The sequence below is a fragment of the Lipotes vexillifer genome, unplaced genomic scaffold, assembly GCF_000442215.2.
Source record: "Lipotes vexillifer unplaced genomic scaffold, Lipotes_vexillifer_v1.1 scaffold217, whole genome shotgun sequence".
NCBI classification, from domain to species: Eukaryota; Metazoa; Chordata; class Mammalia; order Artiodactyla; family Lipotidae; genus Lipotes; species Lipotes vexillifer.
In genome coordinates this window covers 2,498,709-2,520,768 of record NW_006788200.1, presented here as the reverse complement: position 1 = coordinate 2,520,768, position 22,060 = coordinate 2,498,709, and the positions used below count along the sequence as shown (strand labels likewise).

Sequence of the window (22,060 nt, the reverse complement as noted above, 5' to 3'; positions counted from 1 at the left end):
AGCGTCTGGGCCCGTGAGCCATGGCCGCTGAGCCTGCGCGTCTGGAGCCTGTGCTCCGCAACGGGAGAGGCCACAGCAGTGAGAGGCCACAGCAGTGAGAGGCCCACGTACCACAAAAAAAAAAAAAAGAGTAATGTTGAAACAGCTGTAGGTGTTAGAAATATCCAGAAGTCGTCAATGATGGTTGTAGTTTATTTGTACTAATCATTCAAATGCAGTTCTGACAAGCTACTGAAATTGCGACTGGTTCAAAGAACTTCTGCATTTCTTCCAGGTTGTCCACTTTATTGACATATAGCTGTTTGTAGTAATCTCTCATGATACTTTGTATGTCTGCAGTGTCACTTGTTACTTCTCCTTTTTCATTTCTAATTCTCTTAATTCAAGTCTTCTCCCTGTTTTTCTTGATGAGTCTGGCTAATGGTTTGTCAATTTTGTCTGTCTTCTCAAAGAACCAGCTTTTAGTTTTATTGATCTTTGCTATCATTTCCTTCATTTCTTTTTCATTTATTTCTGATCTGATCTTTATGATTTCTTTCCTTCTGCTAACTTTGGGATTTTTTGGTTCTTCTTTCTTTAATTGCTTTAGGTGTAAGGTTAGGTTGTTTATTTGAGATTTTTCTTGTTTTTGAGGTAGGATTGTATTGCTATAAATTTCCCTATTAGAATTGCTTTTACTGCATCCCATAGGTCGTCATGTTTTCATTGTCATTTGTTTCTGTAGGTTTTTTTTTTTCTTTTTTTGCAGTACACTGTTGTGGCCTCTCCCGTTATGGAGCACAGGCTCCGGACTCGCAGGCTCAGCGGCCATGGCTCACGGGCCCAGCCGCTCCGCGGCATGTGGGATCTTCCCGGACCGGGGCACGAACCCCTGTCCTCTGCATCGGCAGGCGGACTCTCAACCACTGCGCCACCAGGGAAGCCCTCAAATGCTTTTAATAAATTAATGTCAGAATTAAGAAAATTTCCTAAATTTCGAGTTGGTAGTTTGTTAATTTAAAGCATGAGAGAATATGACATGTTTTAAAAAACTAAGATAGGGAATGGCAACTTATTTGTTCTATTCATTGATTTCTTTTTGAATTACCAAATCACATCCAGGCACTTCCCAGTTAATAGTATATACATGAACTGAATAGACTCTGTGACCTAGAGAGAAATTCTAATTACTGCTGATGAGTGAGTTAGGCAAGAGAGAAGAGTCCATAGAAAAGCCACCTTCAGTTTTGTCTCATGATGATAATAAGGAATACTTTGCTAAATAGTCTTCCTGTACCTTATAAAATAACCCCCAGGTGCAAATTACAAGTACTTATCTTTGGCTGTATTTCCTTAGCCAAAGACTCACCATTTCCTCAATTAAGGTCCTGTTTCTATGTACTTTTTAGAATACAGGAAATGCACAAACTGAAAGGAAGAAGAACCTGCCAGATGTAGAGTAGAAAATGCAGCGGCTGAAAATTCAGGGAATCCCAGAATCACTATATGGTTAAAAAAAAATCCTTTTTATTAATATTACATACACAAAAATGCTGACTAGAGAATTCTACAGATATATCGTAAATCCTGTGTAGTTATGTGTATACTCACCTAAATTTGTTTTAAAATTTATTAATCTTTAAATTATTCATGTTTTCTTAATTTGAACATTAATATATAAAAACTTCCTGACTGGTACATCCTAATAAAACTACAGCTTACGTTAAGTCATATAATTTTATTTGATGACCTGTTATCTCAGTCATGTTTGATCAGTGGTCATTCTTAGCTTTGCTTCAGAACTTTATAATTATAGATGGAAAAGTTTCTAAATGTGTAATAAAGTGAGATCCCAATGTCTGGGAGCACCAAACATTTCTGAGCAAACAAATACACTTGATAAGCATGAAATGTGGGTTTGGTTTCACACTGGACGTTCTGGAGCAGTATTTAAACATCATGAAGTTTGTTTAAAAGGATGGAAATTGAGCAAAGCATTGAAGCAAATCTTTTGGCTTGACCAGCATGTTTATCATTTAGTAGTTTATATAGAATATATTGTTACATATAATTTAACATTAATACAGGCAAGGTTTTGGCAACATGTATTTACATTGTTATCCCACTTATTGGCTTGGTTTCTAATTTTAGGGTGGAGATGGCCATTGTGAGGGGAAGAATTTGAAGAGGAACAGATTTTTTTTTTTGGTAGTGTCTTTTCTTTTAAATCTTAAAAATACAAATTGGCAAGTCTCCTCCGGTCTGGGGTCTGGGAGGGCCCCTCCCACTTGCCTCTCCTGATCTCCCCGGCCTCCCTCCCCCCCCCCCCCGCCACCTCCCCCTTCCCTCCTATGCCCCCAGGATCAATGCGGCCGGGGGTGGGGGGCAGGGAGGGCTAAGGGCGGGTCTTGGAGGGCAGGGGACCAGCTCAGCAGGCTCCCTGGGCCCAAGTGGGTGGGGCAATCACCCTCCACTCCTCTCCTGCTCTTCCTGGAGAGTCTCTCCCATCTGCCTCTCCTGATCTCCCCAGCCTCAGGGATGCCGATCTTGTGTGGCCTCCACTTCTCCTCCCTGCTTGGTCCCCCTACATCCTACCGGTTCACTCTGGGCTTCCTCCCATCTTCTTGAGGGTCAGAGTCCCCTACCAGCGGCCAGCAGGAGCCCTAGTTGTGGGGAGACACTATGTGTCTTCCCACACTGCCATCTTGACTCCTCCCCCTGCCTGAGTATTCTTAATAAAGCATAAATCAGATGATGTCATTGCTCTGCTCAAAACCCCCCATGCTTCCTACTTCACACAAAGTAAAAACGCAGACATTACAATAACCTCCACGACCCTAAACAGTATGCCTCTACCCTCTCTTTGACGCTATTTGCTACTTCTCTTCTCTTGCTCATTCTGTTCCAGGCCCACTGGCCTCCTTGCTGTTCCTGAGTATGCTTCTGCCTCAGAACCTTTGTTTTTGCTGTTTCCTCTGCTGAGAAATATCTTTCCTCAGGTCACTGCATGGTTCCCTCCTTTACCTTTTTCTGTTGTTCAGGACAACCTCCTTTTACTCGTATATGAAGCTTTCTCTACCATGTTACTTAAAATGGCAACTTGCCCCATTCCCATTTCTGTTTCTTGGTTTACTTCTTCATATAGCATTTCTCTATCTGACAAGCTTTATTTATTAATGGTGTCCCTCCAATAAACTATGAACTACATGAGGGCAGGGAATTTAGTGTTTTGTTTGTTGTGATATTCCCCAGCATAGAATAGTGCCTAGCATGTATTGACACTCAATAACATTTTCTTTGTGAATGAATGAATGAATTTATTAAGCACCTACATAGTAATCACTTGAAAAAAACCAAAGAATAAAATATGTAATAATTTTATTGGTGTGGTAGAATGTGCTTCCTATAGCATGCTAATATTCATTGTTCAAGTAGCTGAAAAAGGAATGAATAGCAGTCATTCAGCATGGAGTTTAAAGGTTAAGTAGACAAGGTGAACTTACAGTTTGTTAGTGTTTTAATGGAGGAAGTGAAACTTAGTTACATTTATAGGTAAAACTGAAAGATGCTTTTTAGGAACAGAATTCAGAGGAATCTCAGATAAGTTAGAAAAATTGTATCTCAAAATTTATAAAGAGACAAGGAAATTCAGGTAAAACAAGTGAAAGGGTAAAAAAATATAATGCTCTACTAAGTGAGTTACAGTATCTGGGTCAGAATTTTAGATTATCCACTGTAAGTCACCACATTTCTGTTTCTTTAGTGACTGCGTGTCAGGAGACCAGGCAAGTCCTAAATTTAGTACCCTTAGTACTTGTCATAGAGTGAGAAATTATGTATTGTCTCAGTGTTATGAAGTTCTCTCAGTTAACTCTCTTGGCTTAGAATAAGTGAAGTAATTTGCTTGCTTAATTGGATGGTATAGAAAGAATAAACGAAATATATAACTCAAAGAGGTAAATAAAATGAAGTTTGCTTCCGATTGACTTTCAGACTAACTTTGGGTTAAGGTGCTTGCTCTTCACAATTGGCTTTTCATTTAATGGATAGCAGTATAGAGATCCCAGCTATCCAGGGGCTATTACATGGTCTCTGTGGCCCTCTTGCCAAAGAGTAAAGGTGATTCTGAAGTTCTCTTTGAAGTCACTTTGTCCTAATCTCCTCCAGAGGGAGCTCAATGTCCAGCATTTTCAGGACCTGGAGCTAGTGTCAGCCCTGATCTAACAGGACTAGCCATTCAGTTCCCTGTTGGACCGAACTAGTGTATGAAGATGGGATCCTAATGAGGCAGTGCTTTTTGCTCTAAATCAGTGGTTTTTACTCCCTGAGATGAGAAATGTAATATAAATGCATGCTAGGATTTGGGTTTCCTCAGGTGAATGACTCCAAAGTCTTAGGACCTTTCAAACCAAGCCCTAGATTATTTATATACATTTCAGGCAGCATCTCTTGGGCATCTCTGAGTTATTTCTTTGTGGCTACTAATTATTACATTGAACAGTATTATTAAAATGTTTAAAGCATCTGCTGCCTCATGAAAAACCTTAAAAACCAGATTTATAATGGAATAATCTGCTATCAATAGACTTCCTTGGATTGTTGTTTGATAGATTTGAGTTTAGAAAATTGGTTCCTTTTAATTGCTGCCCTTTAAATAGAATATTTAGTGGTATCAGAATATTTATTGAAACTATACCTATAAATTTCTGGGGCTTTTTTCTTTTTAAAAATATTTGTTGAATGAACATTCAATTTTTATTAAAAGCCATGTGGTATGGGACTTCCTTGGCTATCCAGTGATTGAGATTTCTCCTTTCAATGGGGGGGGTGAGGTGGTTTGATCCCTGGTCAGGGAGCTGGGATCCCACATGTCTCGGGGCCAAAAAGCCAAAACGCCAAAACGTAAAACAGAAGCAATATTGTAACAAATTCAGTAAAGACTTTAAAAATGGTCCACATGAAAAAAAATCTTAAAAAAAAAGCCACATAGTATAACAGAGTCCAGATTATAATCGGATTGCTTAAATTAAAATCATGGCTTTTACCACTTCTTCACTGGGGAGTATGTGTGTGGTATTTTGTTGCCTCAGTTTTCCTCAGTTGGAAAATGGGGACAAGAATAGCTTATCTCTTAGAGATTTTGTGAGGACTTACTGAGATAAAGTTTAATACACACAGGACATAGTGAGTTTGTACTGTACTGATGAAATTTAGTTGTCTCCTTCAAAGATGCAGAATTATGGTTTTGTTTGTTTGGCCACGTCCACAGCTTGTGGGATCTTAGTTGCCCGACCAGGGATTGAACCCGGGCCACAGCAGTGAAAGCACAGAGTCCTAACCACTGGACCACCAGGGAATTCCCCAGAATTATGGTCTTTAATCTCACTTCTTTTGTCCAAGTTGTCCGAGTTTATCCTGACTTCATTCACTTTGGTAATAAATTAGGTCTACAGGTGCCCTTTATTGTTGTTGTACACTGCCTGTGAAATTCTGAGGGGATCTGTGCCTTGGTCTCTATTTGTTTAGATGTGAAGTTGGCATGGATGACAAATACATGTCTGCTTAGCATGTATAAAATGTTACATTACTTTTTAAAAAAAATAAATGTATTTATTTTTGGCTGTGTTGGGTCTTTGTTGCTGTGCTCAGGCTTTCTCTAGTTTTGGTGAGCGGGGGCTACTCTTTGTTGCAGTGCGTGGGCTTTTTGTGGTGGCTTCCCTTGTTGCAGAGCATGGGTTCTAGGCCTGCAGGCTTCAGTAGTTGTGGCTCGTGAGCTCTAGAGCGCAGGCTCAGTAGTTGTGGTGCACGGGCTTAGTTGCTCTGCGGCATGTGGGATCTTCCCGGACCAGGGCTGATGGGATTGCCATTACTTGGTTCTCTGTGGCTACCAAAAGTCATGCAGAGAAGTGGGAACGGCAGAGGCAGTGGCAGCTGAATTGGCAGTCAACCAGGTCAAGTTTTGAAATCTGTTGGGTAGATATTCATGTAATGATTAGGAGTCCTGGTTTCAATCCTTTGGCCATGTGGAGTTGTTGTAAGTGGAAGGGGTTACAACTGGTAGCTCAGTAGGTTGCTGCTATGTGACACTCATTTCCTTTCATTTGGAAGAAGGAACATAGAATATAGCCACAGTGATAGGAAGTACCCTGATGCATTTAACACCTTGAAGAATAAAATTAGACTACCGTTTTTTATTGTTTAATATAATACTATATATTATATATAATCAAATTTATATGTTTCACATCCTGCTTTATGATGCTAGTTACTTACCTCTTAATTTATATCATTGTACCTTTACATCCTATCATATAATTATGTACCTTGATATGTATGGAACAAATAATTTAAATTCAGAATGACCTTAGTAGTTTGAAGACTTGCTGAAGAATCAATGAATGTTGTTAAAAATGATCAGTAAGAATCTGAGGCATGGATGTCACAGGGCAAGCTTCTCAGAAGAAATCTTGGGTTGGCAGTTAGTGGTGTCATGTTGCAGTTCTTTAAAACTTCAGAGCACTCACAATTCTGTGTGCCTTTAGGAGGGCTTAGTTGAAGTTTTATCAAGTTTCAGCCTTCTCAGATCAAAAGCAATTCTAGTTTTTCTTGGTAATACGTGTACTAGATATCTGACTGTATGTGTTGGATATCCTGAAAAATTCCAATTATGAAACTTCTCATTAATGGCCAAAAGTTACTGGTGATTTAGAGCATTGGAGATAAAGTCTAGGGCCTAAGCAAGGTAAGAAGTTGTATTGGAAACTACACATAAAGCTGAGTCCTTAAAAAGTGATACCCTTAGTAAAGAGTGAATTAGACAAAATATACTCCTCAAAGAGTGATTATAGAGAAATTTGTTTGTCTTGTCCTTGGCTCTGGATGGAAAAAAAAATCAAACCAACAACCTTTCCCCTGAGAACTCATAACCATCCTTCATACAGGTTTGGTGTCACATTTCAACTACACGTGTGATCAAAAAAACCCAAGATTAGAATGTGGTTTAAAGTGCTACTGGGTAAGTAATGAATCCAGTTACCTGTCAGAATCAAACACAAATACTCTCTGGAGGAATGCACTTTATTTTTAAAATTTTTAAAAAAATGTTATTTATTTTGATGTTTGAGATTTTTTTTTTTTTTTGCCTGCATTGGGTCTTCATTGCTGCGTGCAGGCTTTTCACTAGTTGCAGAGAGTGGGGGCTTCTATTATTGTGGAGCACAGACTCTAGGCATGCGGACTTAATAGTTGTGGCACGTGTGAATAGTTGCTCTGTGGCATGTGGGATCTTCCTGGACCAGGGATCAAACCTGTGTTCCCTGCATTGTCAGGTGGATTCTAACCACTGCACCACCAGGGAAGTCCCAGGAATGTACTTTAAATGAAGGTCTTAAAGAATTTCCACAGATACTTTTACTGTGCACATGGGCTCACTATTAAAAATCACAAACACACAAAAAATAAGCCAACATGAATGAGAGTTTGCAGAAACAGCAAACAGAAGCAAATCTGCTAAGACTTTATAAATTAAACTAGTCAGATACACACAGAGGCTTATTTACTACATATAAAGAAATAAAGAGAATATTGATTGTATGATTAAAAAAAACAAGAGACTATAAAAAATAACCAGGCAGATTTGGAAAAAGAAAAAATGGAACATCCATCTAGAAATAAATATATAATAATTGAAATTAGAATCCTAGTGGATTGGTCAAATGTTAATTAGCACTGAAGAGAGAATTAGTGAACTTTAAAATAGATCTAAAAACTAGGGTGCCTTCCAGCTGCTGGTGGGGGACCCTGATGCCCAAGGACACGGGAGGGACCCCCCAAGTGAACTGGTAGGACGTTGGGGGACTGAGGGGGAAGGAGAAATGGAGGCCGGACAGGATCAGCACCCTGAGGCCGGGGAGCTCAGGAGAGGCAGGTGGGAGGGGACCTCTGGGAGGAGCAGGAGAGGAGGGCGTTTGCCCTGCCCACTCAAGCCCAGGAAGCCTGCTGGGCTCCCAGGTGAGGTCCCCCGCCCTCTGATACCAGGGGTGGGGGGCACACCTGGCCCCTTCTGTTGAGCCTAGGCCCCATCCTCACAGCCACTGGGGCTTTTTCCAGCCCTGTGGGTCCTGAGCATTGGCCCCGCCCACCACCCAAACCTCACCTATTTTTAGGCCCCGCCCTCCACAACCAAGACCTTTCCCCCCTTTTTCTTTTTTTTTTTTTGGTACGCGGGCCTCTCACTGTTGTGGCCTCTCCTGTTGCGGAGCAAGGCTCCGGACGCGCAGGCTCAGCAGCCATGGCTCACGGGCCCAGCCGCTCCGCGGCATGTGGGATCTTCCCGGACCGGGGCACGAACCCGTGTCCCCTGCATCGGCAGGCGGACTCTCAACCACTGTGCCACCAGGGAAGCCCTGTATGATCCTTTTAATGTGTTGTTGGATTCTGTTTGCTAGTATTTTGTTCAGGATTTTTGCATCTATGTTCATCAGTGATACTGGTCTCTAATTTTATTTTTTGGGGGTGTCTTTTTGGTTTTGGTATCAGGGTGATGGTGGCTTCATAGAATGAATTTGCGAGTGTTTCCCCCTCTGCAATTTTTTGGAAGAGTTGGAGAAGGATCAGTGTTAGCTCTTCTCTAAATGTTTGATAGAATTCGCCTGTGAAGCCATCTGGTCCTGGACTTTTGTTTCTTGGAAGATTTTTAATTATGGTTTCAATTTCATTACTTGTGATAGGTCTGTTTATATTTTCTAATTCTTCCTGGTTCAGTCTTGGAAAATTGTACCTTTCTAAGAATTTGTCCATTTCTTCGTGGTTGTCCATTTTATTGGCATATAGTTGTTTGTAGTGGTCTCTTATAATCCTTTGTATTTCTGCAGTGTCTGTTGTGATTTCTCCTTTTTCATTTCTAATTTTATTGATTTGCATACTCTCCCTTTTTTTCTTGATGAGTCTGGGTACGGATTTATCAATTTTTTTATCTTCTCAAGGAACTAGCTTTTAGTTTTATTGATCTTTGCTATTGTTTCCTTTGTTTCTATTTCTTTCTGCTCTGATCTTTATGATTCTTTCCTTCTACTGACTTTGGGTTTTCTTTGTTCTTCTTTCTCTAGTTGTTTATTTGAGATTTTTCTGGCTTCTTGAGGTGAGATTGAATTGCTATAAAATTCCCTCTTAGAACTGCTTTTACTGCGTCCCATAGGTTTTGGGTCACTGTGTTTTCATTGTCATTTGTTTCTATGTATTTTTTTAATTTCTTTTTTGATTTCTTCAGTGATCTCTTGGTTATTTAGTCACACACTGTTTAGCCTCCATGTATTTGTGTTTTTTACAGTTTTTTTTTTCCTGTAATTGATTTCCAATCTCATAGTGTTGTAGTCAGAAAAGATACTTGATACGATTTCAATTTTCTAAAGTTTTCCAAGGCTTGATTTGTGACCCAAATGTGATCTATCCTGGAGAATGTTCTGTGTGCACTTCAGAAGAAAGTGTATTCTGCCACTTTTGGGTGGAATGTTCTATAAATATCAAATAGATCTATCTGCTCTATTGTGTCATTTAAAGCTTATTAATTTTCTGTCTGGATGATCTGTCCATTGGTATAAGTGAGGTGTTAAAGACCCCCACTATTATTGTGCTACTGTCGATATCCTCTTTTATAGCTGTTAGCATTTGCCTTATGTATTGAAGTGCTCCTATATTGGGTGCATAAACATTTATAATTGTTATACCTTCTTGGATTGATCTGTTGATCATTATGTAGTGTCCCTCCTTATCTCTTGTAACAGTCTTTATTTTAAAGTTTATTTTATCTGATACAAGTATTGCTACTCCAGCTTTCTTTTGATTTCCATTTGCATGGAATATCTTTTTCCATCCCTTCACTGTCAGTCTGTATGTGTTCCTATGTCTGAAGTGGGTCTCTTGTAGACAGGATACATATGGGTCCCATTTTTGTATCCATTCAGCCAGTCTGTGTCTTTTCTTTGGGATATTTAATCCATTTACATTCAAGTTTATTATCGATATATATGTTCCTATTACATTTTCATAATTGTTTTGGGTTTGTTTTTGTGGGTCTTTTTCGTAGCTTGTGTTTCCTGCTTAGAGAAGTTTCTTTAGCATTTGTTGTAAAGCTGGTTTGGTGGTGCTGAATTCTCTTAGATTTTGCTTATCTGAAAAGCTTTTGATCTCTCCATCAAATCCGAATGAGATCTTTGCTGGGTAGAATAATCCTGGTAATCCTGGTTACCTGGTTTTTCTCTTTCATCACTTTAAGTATATCCTGCCACTCCCTTCTGGCCTGCAGAGTTTCTGCTGAAAAATCAGCTGATAACCTTATGGAGATTTCTTTGTATGTTTTTTTTGTTTTTCCCTTGCTGCTTTTAATATTTTTTCTTTGAATTTAATTTAATTTAATTTTTGTTAGTTTGATTAATAGGTGTCTTGGTGTGTTTTTCCTAGGGTTTATCCTATATGGGACTCTGTGCTTCCTGGACTTGGGTGACTATTTCCTTTCCCATGTTAGGGAAGTTTTCCACTATAATCTCTACAAATATTTTCTCAGACCCTTTCTTTGTCTCTTCGTCTCCTGGGATCCCTATAATTCGAATGTTGGTGCATTTAGTGTTGTTCCAGAGGTCTCTGAGATTGTCTTCAATTCTTTTCATTCTTTTTTCTTTATTCTGCTCCTTGGCAGTTATTTCCACTATTTTTTCTTCCAGCTCATTTATTCGTTCTTCTGCCTCCATTATTCTGTTATTGATTCCTTCTAGTGTATTTTTCATTTCAGTTCAGTTATTGTGTTGTTCATCTGTTTGTTCTTTAGTTCTTCTAGATCTCTGTTAAACATTTCTTGTATTTTCTCAATCCGTGCCTCCATTCTATTTCCAAGATTCTGGATCATCTTTACTATGATTACTCTGAATTCTTTTTCAGGTAGATTGCCTATTTCCTCTTCATTTATTTGGTCTTGTAGGTTTTTACCTTGCTCCTTCATCTGTGACATATTTTTTTGCCATCTCTTTTTTCTTTAAATTTTTATGAGTGGGATTGTGTTCCTGTCTTACTGGTTGTTTGGCCTGAGGCTTCCAACACTGGAGTTTGTAGGCTGTTGGGTAGAGCTGGGTTTGGGTGCTAAGATGAGGAACTCTGTGAGACGTCACTCTGATGAATATTCCCTGGGGTCTGAGGTTCTCTGTCAGTCCTATGGTTTGGACTCGGAGCTCCCAGTGCAGGAGCTTTGGCCTGCCCCCTGGCTCATGAACCAAGATCCCACAAACTGCGTGGGGTGACAAAAAAAAAAAAAAAGGACAATAACAAAGTAAAAAATAAAATTAGACTAGGAAACTAACAGATATGTTAGAAAGCATACGGGAGAGGCCACAACAGTGAGAGGCCCACGTACCGCAAAAAAAAAAAAAAAAAAAAAAAGGATCATACACCATGATCAAGTGAGATTTATCCCAGGGATGCAAGGATTCTTCAATATATGCAATTGAATCAGTGTGATACACCACCTTAACAAATTAAGGAATAAAAACCATATGATCATCTCAATAGATGCAGAAAAAGCTTTTGACAAAATTCAACACCCATTTATGATAAAAACTCTCCAGAAAATGGGCATAGAGGGAACCTACCTCAACATAATAAAGGCCATATATGACAAACCCACAGCAAACATCATACTCAATGGTGAAAAACTGAAAACATTTCCTCTAAGATCAGGAACAAGACAAGGATGTCCACTCTCGCCAGTCTTATTCAACATAGTTTTGGAAGTCCTAGCCACGGCAATCAGAGAAGTAAAAGAAACAAAAGGAATACAAATTGAAAAAGAAGAAGTAAAACTGTCACTCTTTGCTGATGACATGATACTATTCATAGAAAATCTGAAAGATGCCACCAGAAAACTACTAGAACTAATAAGTGAATTTGGTAAGGTTGCAGCATGCAAAATTAATGCACTGAAATCTCTGGCATTCCTATACACCAACAACGAAAAATCCGAAAGCGAAATTAAGGAAACAGTCACATTTACCACTGCAACATAAAGAATAAAATACCTAGGAATAAACCTGCCTAAGGAGGCAAAAGACTTGTACTCAGAAAACTATAAAACACTGATGAAAGAAATCAAAGATGACATAAACAGATGGAGAAATATACCATGTTCTTGGATTGGAAAAATCAATATTGTGAAAATGACTGTACTACCGAAAGCAATCTACAGTTCCAGTGCAATCCCTATCAAACTACCAATGGCATTCTTCACAGAATTAGAACAAAAAATTTTACAATTCATATGGAAACACAAAAGACACCAAATAGCCAAAGAAGTCTTGAGAAAAAAAAAATGGAGCTGGAGGAATCAGGCTCCCTGGCTTCAAACTACACCACAAAGCTACAGTAATCAAGACAGTATGGTACTGGCACAAAAACAGAAATATAGATCAATGGTACAGGATAGAATGCCCCGAGATAAACCCACGCACATATGGACACCTAATTTACGATAGAGGAGGTAAGAACATACAATGGAGAGAAGACAGTCTCTTCAATAAGTGGTGCTGGGAAAACTGTACAGCTATATGTAAAAGAATGAAATTAGAACACTACCTAACACCATACACAAAAATAAACTCCAAATGGATTAAAGACCTAAATATAACACCAGACACTATAAAACTTTTAGAGGAAAACATAGGAAAAACGCTCTTTGACATAAACCACAGCAAGATCTTTTTTGACCCACCTCCTAGAGTAATGGAAATACAAACAAAAATAAAAACATGGGACTTAATTAAACTTAAAAGCTTTTGCCCAGCAAAGGAAACCATAAACAAGATGAAAAGACAACCCTCAGAATGGGAGAAAATATTTGCAAATGCAACAACGGACAAAGGATTAATCTCCAAAATATACAAACAGCTCATGGAGCTCAATATCAAAAAAACAATCCAATTAAAAAAAGGGGTGGGCTTCCCTGGTGGCACAGTGGGTAAGAATCTGCCTGCCAGTGCAGAGGACATGGGTCAAGCCCTCGTCTGGGAAGATCCCACATGCTGCAGAGCAACTAAGCCCACGTGCCACAACTACTGAGCCCGTGCCCTAGAGCCTGTGCTCCACAACAAGAGAAGCCACTGCAACGAGAAGCCTATGCACCGCAACGAAAAGTAACCCCTGCTCACCGCAACTAGAGAAAGCCTAACACAGCAATGAAAAACCCAAAGCAGCCAAAAATAAATTTTTTTAAAAAGGGCCAGAGACCTAAATAGACATTTCACCAAGGAAGACATACAGATGGCCAATAGGCATGTTAAAGGATGCTCAACAGCACTAATTATTAGAGAAATGCAAATCAAAACTACAATGAGGTATCACCTCACGCTAGTCAGAATGGCCATTATCAAAAAATCTAGAAACAATAAATGCTGGAGAGGGTGTGGAGAAAAGGGAACCCACCCGCACTGTTGGTGGGAATGTAAATTGATACAGCCACTATGGAAAACAGTATGCAGGTTCCTTAAAAAACTAAAAATAGAACTACCATATGACCCACCAATCCCACTACTGGACGTATACCCTGCGAAAACCATAATTCAAAAAGAGACACATACCACAATGTTCATTCCAGCACTATTTATGATAATAGCCAGGACATGGAACCAACCTAAATGTCCATTGACAGATGAATGGATAAAGAAGATGTGGCACATATATACAATGGAATCTTACTCATCCATAAAAAGAAACGAAACTGAGATATTTGTAGTGAAGTGGATGGACCTCACTCTCTGTCTGTCATACAGGGAGAAGTAAGTAAGAAAGAGACAAACAAATACCGTATGCTAACACATATATATGGAATCTAAAAAAAAAAAAAAAATGGTACTGATGAACCTAGTTGCAGGGCAGGAATAAAGATGTAGACATAGAGAATGGACCTGAGGACACGGGGTGGGAGGGGGAAGCTGGGGCGAAGCGAAAGTAGCGTTGACATATATACACTACCAAATGTAAAATAGATAGATAGTGGGAAGCAGTAGCATAGCACAGGGAGACTGGCTCTGTGCTTTGCGTTGACCTAGAGGGGTGGGATAGGGAGGATAGGAAGGAGGCTTAAGAGGGAGGGCATATGGGGACATGTGTATACATATGGCTGATTCACTTTGGTGTGCAACAGAAACTAACACAGTATTGTGAAGCAATTATACTCCAATAAAGATCTATTAATAAAAATAATAAAATAGGGCTTCCCTGGTGGCGCAGTGGTTGAGAGTCCGCCTGCTGATGCAGGGGACACAGGTTTGTGCCCCGGTCCAGAAGATCTCACATGCTGTGGAGTGTCTGGGCCCGTGAACCATGGCCGCTGAGCCTGCGCATCCGGAGCCTGTGCTCCGCAACGGGAGAGGCCACAACAGTGAAAGGCCCGCGTACCGCAAAAAAATAAATTAAATTAAATTAAATTAAATAGATCTAAAGAAACTACCCAGAGTATAGCCTAGAAAGACAAAGAGGTAGAAAAGATAACAGTTAAGGGACATGGATGAAGTATGAGAAGGTCTAACATAATACTAATCAGAACTCCAAAAGGAAGAAATAGAAAGAATGAGGAAATGCAATATTCAAAGAAATAATAGCTGATAATTTTTCCAGAATTGTGTAAAAAAACCCAAGAATCCTCAGATTCAGGAATCCCAGTGAATCCAAGAATAACTAAAATGAAACCCACTCAGAGATACATCATCATGAAAGTGCAGAACACCAAAGAAGTGAAAAAAGATTAAAAGTAGTCAAAGACTGATAACTACAAATGAATGATGGGTAATGACAGTAACTTTTCAACAGCACAGTGAAAGTCAGAAGACAGTTGAAATAATATTTTCTAAGGATGGAGGGAAAATAGCTGTAAACTTGGAATACTGAGGCAGATTATTAATAGTCATCTCCAAATATCTGTTCTTTGCTTCTTCCTTTGTAATAAAATCCCTGATTTTTAACTGAGCACGTGAATGCCTGGAATAAAATCTACTTTTCCCAGCTTTCCTTACAGTTAGCACTATCAGAGAAGTAGTGAAAGTGGTAATTTGTATTAAACTCTAACAAGTCAAAGGTTTTGCTTTATTGCTGCCAATTTCTGAGATAATAGAAAACAATGTGAAACAAGTGTCTTGGACACTGGGCAACAGGCAGCCCAGGACACTGATCTCTGAGAGAAGAAAAATGAGTTGAAGCAATCATTATGATCACACAGGCTTTCTTCAATTTCGGGATCACTAAACAGGGAGGTGGTGATTCACCAATAGCCTGGCACATTTGGTGAGTTTATGCGGTAGGGATATAAGTTTGGGGAGGTCAAGGTGGCTAGAGTTTGCAAGGCAGAATGCAAGAGAAGAGAAAGCTATGTAGGGAGGGAACTTAGAAATCTGCATGGCTTCCCCTCCAATCTTTGGCTGAGTAGTAATCTGTGCATGTGTTGCAGCCTTCAAAATGCACCTCCCAGAGCTCCAGCTGCAGGGAGTGCAATTTAACTGAAACCAAAAGAATTAGAAAAATTATCTAGGGGCTTCTCTGGTGGCGCAGTGGTTAAGAATCACCTGCCAGGGGCTTCCCTGGTGGCACAGTGGTTGAGAGTCTGCCTGCTAATGCATGGGACACGGTTTGAGCCCTGGTCTGGGAGGATCCCACATGCTGTGGAGCAGCTAGGCCCGTGAGCCACAACTACTGAGCCTGCGCATCTGGAGCCTGTGCTCTGCAATAAGAGAGGCCGCAACAGTGAGAGGCCCGCACACCGCGATGAAGGGTGGCCCCCTCTCGCCACAACTAGAGAAAGCCCTCGCACAGAAACGAAGACCCAACACAGCCAAAAATCAATAAATTAATTAATAAACTCCTACCTCCAACATCTTCTAAAAAAAAAAAATCACCTGCCAATGCAGGGGACACGGGTTCAAGCCCTGGTCCAGGAAGATCCCACATGCTGCAGAGCAACTAAGCCTGTGCGCCACAACTTCTGAGCCCGTGTGCCTAGAGCCCATGCTCCACAAGAGAAGCCACCACAATGAGAAGCTCAAGCACCGCAACAAAGAGTAGCCCCCACTCGCCGCAACTAGAGAAAGCCTGTGTGCAGCAACAAAGACCCAATGCAGCCAAAAATAAATAAAACAAATAAATTTTGTTTTGTTTTGTTTTTTGCGGTATGTGGGCCTCTCACTGTTGTGGCCTCTCCCGTTGCGGAGCACAGGCTCCGGACGCGCAGGCTCAGTGGCCATGGCTCACGGGCCTAGCCGCTCCGCGGCATGTGGGATCTTCCCGGACCCGGGCACAAACCTGAGTCCCCTGCATCGGCAGGCGGACTCTCAACCACTGTGCCACCAGGGAGCCCCCAACAAATAAAATTTTTAAACAAAGGACTTGATCTTTAAAAAAGAAGAAGAGAAACAAGAAAAATTAGCTAGCTTAACAGGAGGATTCAGGAAAATATCCCTGGAATTAGATTTTTGGGTGTTGGATCAAGGTGACTGGAATATAAGCCTAGATAAGCAAGAATTCATTGACTTGAGGGAACCTTCTCAGGACACGAGATTTAACACCCTAGCAAGGACCTTAGGGGTTATAGAAAATACACTGCTGTGCTTGCTCTTAAGCCTGGGGAGAACTGTGGCCAACACTCACGGAAGTAGAAATGCCTGAATTGCCCTTACAGTGACAAAGGAAGAAATAAATAGACTGAGGGAAGTGGGCATGCTAGAATAAATGTATTATATAAGACCAGAAGTCAACTAGAGAATAATGTTCTGTGGGAGGACCCAGGGGACCCGTCATTCACCAAGTCCATTAAGAATACCCTGGTGATAAATCAACTATACTTCAATTTAAAAAAAAAAAAAAAAGAATACCCTAGTGAAAGGAAGTGCAAGACTTGTATACTGAAACCTACAGCAAAGAGACTAATGCTGAGCCCCTGGTATGGCATTATTTTTTGAGGAGACTAACTGGCTGCTTGGTGGCAAGTCAGATATATCAGGCTCTTTCCATCCTTGAAGAGCCAGGGTTTCATCCTCCCTGAGATCGATACCCATTCTGAATATGGCTATGCTTTCCTGCCTGCAGATTCTTAGTAGCCTGGAACTTACAGAAAACCTGATACACAAGCATGGAAATACACACAGCGTAGCATCCAACCACTTCACATTGAAGGAGGTGTGGGTGTGGTCCCATAACCATCACAGAACACTGGATGCTTTATAAGGTGCAGCTGAAGTGACACCTCAGAGGCAATCTTATAAAAGGATGATATGCCACTCTTCAGGATGCAGAACATGTGTTAAATCAGAGGAATTTTATAGAGTGCTGTATCCCTAGTAGGAGGAATAGGGTGCTAGATCCCCATGGATTTGGGGACCAAGGCATGGAAGGAAGATTAGTTCCGTTTAACATCACTCCTAAAGACCTACTTTGGGATTTTGTACTTTCCATGCCTGCAGCCCAGGGCTTTGGCAGAATTGGAGTTCCTGGTCTCCAGAAGGGACACACTCTTGCTAGGGGCCACAGCAAGAGTCCCATTGAACTAAAAATTTGAGTTGTCACCATGGAATTTTGGATTCCTTGTGACCATGGCAAGCAAGAAGAGGAGTCACCATATTGGTAGGGGTAATTGGCCCTGAGCAGCAGGAGATAGGATTACTGCTACATGAAGGGGGCAAGGTGGGATATGTGTTAAACCCAAGATATCCATTTGAGTTCCCCGTGGTACTCCCTCATACTACTGTAACTGTGAATGGACTCATGTAGCAACTTCCGACTGACGACGGTATGATTACCAAGGGTTCAGACTGCCCAGGAATGTAGGTTTGGGTAACACTACCAGGTAAGCCACCAAGACCTGCTAAAATGATGACCTGTAGGTGATGAAAATCAGAATGAATCATGGAGGAGGATAAGTACCAGTTGCAGCCCTGAGATCAACTGCAGTGATGAGGGCTGTAATTTGTCTCATTGTTCTCCGTCCTCTGAATTTCCTTTCAAGAAGGGTAACAGGAATCATGGAGGAACCTCTCTCCAAATTGTGAGAAGTAGATATATGTGGTGCAATGGGTGAATCTCTGGTGGCCACAAAAATGTACCTATTAGATCTCTGACTGTGGAGAGCATAAGTGAGCCCCAGCTACTGCACTCTGAAATCTGGCACCGCATTTGCACTAAAGCTACACTTCCCACATGTTAATCCCAGTTAATGACTGAGCTCATCAGGGATATAAGGCAGGCCTGTTCCTGAGAAACGCAGTTTTCCTGATGGGAGACTAAAGCTTGAGGATTCCACATCAGCTTCCCAAACTTCCTTGGAGTTACACTGCAGTGTAAATGTTTTCCACTCAGTCTTACTTTCATTCCTCTCTCCTTCACAAGGGTTAGACCTGCATTGCAATCTTATGACTCTCTTAGCTACCCCTGGCTCCCTTCCCATTTTTCCTTATAGGTGTTTACTTCCATAAATCTCTTTCATGTCAAATCCTCTTCTTGGCATCTGCTTCTTGGAGTAACCAGACTGACAAGGCATGCATAGAGGAAATTTATGAGGCCAGTCAAAGAATATCTGCCAGGGAGCTATAAGCTGAATACTTCTTGGAGATCACACCGAGCTAGGAGAAACTCAAGTTTCTGACAGCCAGTGTGGAACGATGTTGTTGAATAGCTGCATATTCAGAAGAGATCCTGGAAGAATCATACGTTAGCAGGATGAATAAAGGTCATAGAATAAAGGTCAATTTAGATCTTCTCTTAAAAACAAGCTCTAACAGACCAGGCTGATCTGAAAGTAACTCAAATGACTGTCAAAACAAATTTCAACCTCTCTGAAGGAAAAAAAAATACTAATACTCAACCATGTAATGATCATAACACCTCCCATTCAAACTAAAATTAGACTTGAAAACAACTCAAAAAACTGACCCATAATGAAAATTAAAAATCAGTCAATAGAAAGAGATAAAGTAATGATGATGGGGGACTTCCCTGGTGGTCCAGTGGTTAAGACTCCGTGCTTCCACCACAGGGGGCACAGGTTCAATCCCTGGTTGGGAAACTAAGAACCTGCATGCCATGTGGTGAGGCCAGGAAAAAAAAAATGCTGATGGATTAGTAGACAAGGACTTGAGAACAGCTATTATAAAATGCTCAGATATTTAGAGGAAAACAGAAACATATTGAAGAAAGAAGTAGAATATTTTAAAAGATCCAAATGGAACTTCTAGAGCTAAAAAATACATTATATGAAGTGAAATGAAAATTCACTGAATTGAGTCCAAAGGAAATTAGATACTGTAAAAGAAAATATCAGTGTCTTTAAGACATAGCAATAGAAACCATCCAAATTGAAGCATAGAGGAAGATGGAAATAAAATGAAACAAAACTGAAATAAAAGCAAAATGACTCTGGTACAATATTAATCATTGTAACATACATGTAATTGTGTTCCTAGAAAAATAGAGGAAAGGGCAGAAAAAATATTTGAAAAAGGATAACCGAAATGTTTTCAAATGCATTGAAAACTATAAGTCCTCAGATCCAGGGAGGTAAATAAATCCCAAGCAGGATAAACACAAAATTTCAGCAAGGCACATAATAATCAAATTGCCAAAACTCAGGGTGTATTAAACACAGGTTTTATTATTATTCTGATATGGTGAGGCCAACAGATCAGGAGAAAACTACCATTGAAAAGATTGTTGTTATACTCAACAGATCTCAAGAGGAGGCACAACATGCCACAGAGAGCCACAAGGGGAAACACCAGCGTTGGTCAGGAGGCAGAGGGAATGAGGGGGGAACCTGGGAAAGAGCTTTTATTGTGGCTTCCACAGGGAAGAATGTGCTAAGCAGGTAAGCAGTCTTAGGAATGGCTTGTTTGAATAATTTCAGCAGGCTCTGCGGGGTAGGGGCTGTCCTTAGTTGTCCTGTACCTGGCCCTGGGGTGATTAGGGCAGGGGAATAGTGGCCTGGAGTGTAAGAGCCTGATAAAAAAGTTAGTTGGTGTATGGACACATATGGATTGACTGCATATGAAAGACATGTTTACAGGTGAGTTCTATTTCTAGGCATTGACTAGCCCTAGGAGGGGGCAGTCCCTCAAGGGTCAGCAAGACTTCAAGATGCCAAAGTATAGAAATACAGAAAATTAAAACATATGATCAATATGCAGGGATATGGAGAAAATGTAAAAGTGGAGGACACACAGGCTTCAGTAGTTGTGGCACACAGTCTCAGTAGCTGTGGCTTGTGGGCTCTAAGCGCAGGCTCAGTAGTTGTGGCATACGGGCTTAGTTGTTCCACAGCATGTGGGATCTTCCCAGACCAGGGCTCGATCCCATGTCCCCTGCATTGGCAGATGGATTTTTAACCACTGCGCCACCAGGGAAGTCCTATTTATTTATTTTTGCTGCTGCTGCTTGTGTCAATTTTGTAAGTTATGTTTTTCTAGGAGTTTGTCCATTTCATTTAAAATTTCAAATTTGTCAGCATAAAGCTGGTTATAATATCCCTTATTAAAGTCTGTAGGATTTGTAGTGAAGTCTCAGTTTTCGTTATCAATATTGGTCATTTGTGGTTTCTCTCATTTTTTCTTGATAAGTTTTGACAGCAATTTATCAGAGTCTTTTCAATGAAGCTGATCCACTCTATGTATGTTTGTTTTCTATGTCTGCTTCTGTATTATTTTTTTCCTTCTCCTTTCTTCAGGTTAAATTTTATGTTCATTTTCTAATTTAAATCATTGATTATCAGCCATTATTCTTTTTCTAATAAGCAATTTTAAAGTTCTAAATTTACCTCCAAGCACAGCTTTAACTGTACTGAAAGTTTCTATAGGTAGTATTTTCATTATTATTCAGTAAAAGATATTTTCTAATTTCCTTTGTGATATCTGCTTTGACCCATGAGCTATGTAGAAATGAACTTCTCAGTTTCCAAACATGTGAATATCTTTGAAGTTGGAATTTAGCTTAATTAGAGTGTGGTCAGAGAACACGCTGTATTATTTCAGCCCTTTGAAGTGTATTTACTTGTTTTATACACCAGCATATAGTAAATTTGGGTGCACTGTTCTATAGATGTCAATTAGGTCAAGAGCATTAATTATAGTGCTTAAATCTTTATACCATTTCTGCTTCTTTGGCATGTGCCTATTCTAACAGCTATTGAGGGATGTGTGTTAAAATCTCCGACTATGATTGTGGATTTGTCTGTTTGTTCTTTTTGATTCTATCAATTTTTTATTTATATACATTTAAGGCTATGTTTTTAGGTGCATGAAATTTAGATTTGTTATATTTTTCTGGTAAAGTGTACCATATTTCATTATGAAATATATTTTGTCTCTAGTAATGCTTCTTGCCATAAAGTCTTCATCTGTTATCAGTACAGCTACACTAGCTTTTTTGTATGTTTGTATGGTACATATTTTTATTTCCTTTTACTTTCAGTATTGCTATATATTTCATATAAATAGTTTTTTTTTAAAACAGCATATGGTTGGTGCTGGCCATTTAAAATTTCTTTTTTTTTTTTTTGCGGTACGCGGGCCTCTCACTGTTGTGGCCTCTCCCGTTGCGGAGCACAGGGTCTGGACGCGCAGGCTCAGCGGCCATGGCTCGAGGGCCCAGCCGCTCCGGGGCATGTGGTATCCTCCCGGACCGGGGCACGAACCCGTGTCCCCTGCATCGGCAGGCAGACTCTCAACCACTGCGCCACCAGGGAAGCCCTGGAGTATCATTTTGATACATGCATAATGATCCCCCATGTACTCATCACCCAGATTTAACAATTATCAACTCATGGCCAATTCTGTTTCATCTATTCCCCCACTTATTTCCTCCCCTCTTGTATTAATTTGGAGCAAATCCTAGACATCAGTATAATTCTTTCCTAAATATTTCAATGTGTATATCTAAAAGCGAAGTCCTCTTTTTATAAAGACATAATTACATCTTTACAACAGTTATTAAGGTTTTTTTTTTTTTTTTGTGGTACGCGGGCCTCTCACTGTTGTGGCCTCTCCTGTTTGGGGGCACACGCCCCGGAGCC

General features: G+C 40.2%; 1 protein-coding gene across 1 annotated transcript in view; it reads left to right on the top strand.

Annotated features, from left to right (window-relative positions):
• The window catches only part of CDKL3 (cyclin dependent kinase like 3), a 47,720-nt gene extending 46,278 nt beyond the window's left edge, over positions 1-1,442 (top strand). The window contains 1 exon segment of the mRNA XM_007461359.1: positions 1,389-1,442. Coding sequence (XP_007461421.1) covers positions 1,389-1,442 — 54 coding nt within the window.
• Positions 1,443-22,060: the final 20,618 nt, after the last annotated feature.